Source organism: Limanda limanda, chromosome 14, assembly GCF_963576545.1.
Source record: "Limanda limanda chromosome 14, fLimLim1.1, whole genome shotgun sequence".
NCBI classification, from domain to species: domain Eukaryota; kingdom Metazoa; phylum Chordata; class Actinopteri; order Pleuronectiformes; family Pleuronectidae; genus Limanda; species Limanda limanda.
This window is the reverse complement of record NC_083649.1, coordinates 1,054,206-1,056,453: the sequence shown is the minus strand read 5'-3', so window position 1 is coordinate 1,056,453 and position 2,248 is coordinate 1,054,206. Positions and strand designations below refer to the sequence as shown.

Genomic DNA, 2,248 nt, shown 5'->3' with positions numbered 1-2,248 from the left:
ATTGGTTCATACCTCTAACTTTAATCGAGGTTTCCTATTGGTGCTGGAAAACCTGGATATTAGAAATATTTTTGGGGAAAAAAATCTTATTTGATTAAAGGAAAACAAAAGTATAAGTAATAAGTCTTTATTATTAATGAAACCAAATGTATAAGTCAATATTAATCACTTCCTGCACAGCTCCTATCGCTACATTTATTCACTGGAAACATTTTAAATGTATTATGAATATGAATCTTCATTTATCAACATATATAATTGTAGTTCTTGGTTAAGAAAATGACCAGGATCATTTCCGAAATTTCTCAAAAATTGAAATTGAATTTGACTCAATGATCCCTGAAATATTTATTTTCATAAACAGACAGAGGAATAAACCATTCTCTTCAAAGACGTCGTTCAGCTTCAACGGTTTTAACCAAACATCTGCTCCGATTTTAAAAAGAAGGAAAAGTTCAGTGTGAAGAAAACGTTTCTGGATATTCGATCATAAATGATTAAGTTTCTAAAACACGTTCAAACGTCAGAAGCTGATTCGTTTCTGAGCTTCAGAATCACTTCCTTCTTAAGATGGAGAAATAAACTGCTTCCTGTCTGTGAGCTGAACTCCCTTCTATTTGTCTTTCAAAATAAAAGTTGTTCTTCTCTTCTGCAGCTCAGAGTCTGATGCCCTTGCGACAGCGGCCGGGAGACCCCGCTCGGATGTTCAGCTCTCAGAGGTTTGTTGAGGGGCGGGGCTTACCTATAGGAGACACAGAATGCAGCCGCTCTATTGGCCAGCTGGAGTTCCTTTAATCACTTGTTAACGTTATTTTACACAAACTCTTTGTTGGTTTGGTTTTGTAAACGATCCTGATTCTCCTCCACACTGACACATCACATTCTCTAAAGTTGTTTTTCGTATGTTTAATGAATCAGATTTGAAGTTTTCTTATTTTCATTTATTCGGTTTGCTCTTTTGTTGTGTTTATTGATAAAATAAGAAAACTTGGGCTTATTGGACTTTTGTTATCGACAAATATCTCAGCAGCACGACGAGGTTGAGGGAAGATGTTCATGTTCCCCAGAGGACGAACTGTTTCTAGCTTCAGTGATAAGAATAGTTAGCACGCTAGCTGAGTAGCATGTTAGCATGTAGCTCAGTGTGTTCAGCCTGGAGAGTCGGGAGTAAAACGTCTGTACGAAGTTAAACTGGAACAAACAGCTGAAACCATCCAGTTCGTGTAATTCTCTGTTAGCGACGTTAGCGTTAGCTTTCGCTGACATTATTCTCTTTCTTCATCAGAGACATTACGAACCGCTCAGACTTTGACTCCTCCCTCCCACTCTCTCCCGGCGAATCTCGATGTGTGTACAGCCTCAAGCCCCTCCTCCTGCCCTCGGGGCTCCACCCCCTGGAGGGTCAGGGTTCTGGACTCGTCGGAGGTCTGGAGAAGAGCTCCAGCCTCGGGGAGCTGAGGAGCAGCGCGGCCTCCATCCTCGCCTCCTCCGGCTCCACCCGCTCCCTCTGCATCACGCCAGACCGCCCCGGCGCCTCCTCCTCGTCAGGCAGCGCCCAGGGGGCCGGCCCCCAGCTCCCGACCAGGAGGAGCCCCGTGGAGGAGGAGGGAGGCGACGAGTCGTCCAGCAGCCGAAGGAGAAACAAGTTCAATAAGATCTTTAAGAAGAAGCAGGGACGTTATTGATTCTCAGTTCCAGAGAAGATCCCACAAACCTGCTGAGTCACGATGAGACTTTAACCTTCGTCGCAGGAAACATCAGTCGTCTACTTTTCTGACTTAGTTTGATCTTTGCTCTGCGTTAAACTGAGCAAAGATCAGACACATGGAGGAGGAGGAGGAGCAGGAGGAGGAAGAGGAGGAGGAGGAGGAGGAGGAGGAGGAGGAGGAGGAGGAGGAGGAGCAGCAGCAGGAGGAGGAGGAGCAGGAGGAGTAGGAGGAGCAGGAGGAGGAGGAGCAGTAGGAGGAGGAGGAAGAGGAGGAGGAGGAAGAGGAGCACTGATGAAGATACAACTCAACTGTTGAAGGACTTTTTCATCTTCTTTCTTTTTCTGTTTGAAGTGAAACTTTGACAATTTGACAATTTTCTCACCATAGATTTAGAGATAAAGCAATAAAGACATTTTATTTTCACAAGTTGTTTCCTTGCTGCTCATTAGAGAAATAAACTGTTTCCTGTCCGTCACAGGTTTGATTCCTGCAGCAACAGAAACTCCTGTTGAACAATTCAATTGTTGGTTTATTCTCTT

The 2,248-nt window shown here is 44.0% G+C and overlaps 1 protein-coding gene across 1 annotated transcript in view; it reads left to right on the top strand.

The window, feature by feature from the left end:
* The window catches only part of LOC133019534 (stromal interaction molecule 1-like), an 11,156-nt gene extending 9,332 nt beyond the window's left edge, over window positions 1-1,824 (top strand). The window contains exons 12-13 of the mRNA XM_061086052.1: window positions 656-719; window positions 1,286-1,824. Coding sequence (XP_060942035.1) covers window positions 656-719; window positions 1,286-1,685 — 464 coding nt within the window. The 3' untranslated portion in view covers window positions 1,686-1,824. The remainder of the gene's footprint in view (window positions 1-655; window positions 720-1,285) is intronic.
* Window positions 1,825-2,248: the final 424 nt, after the last annotated feature.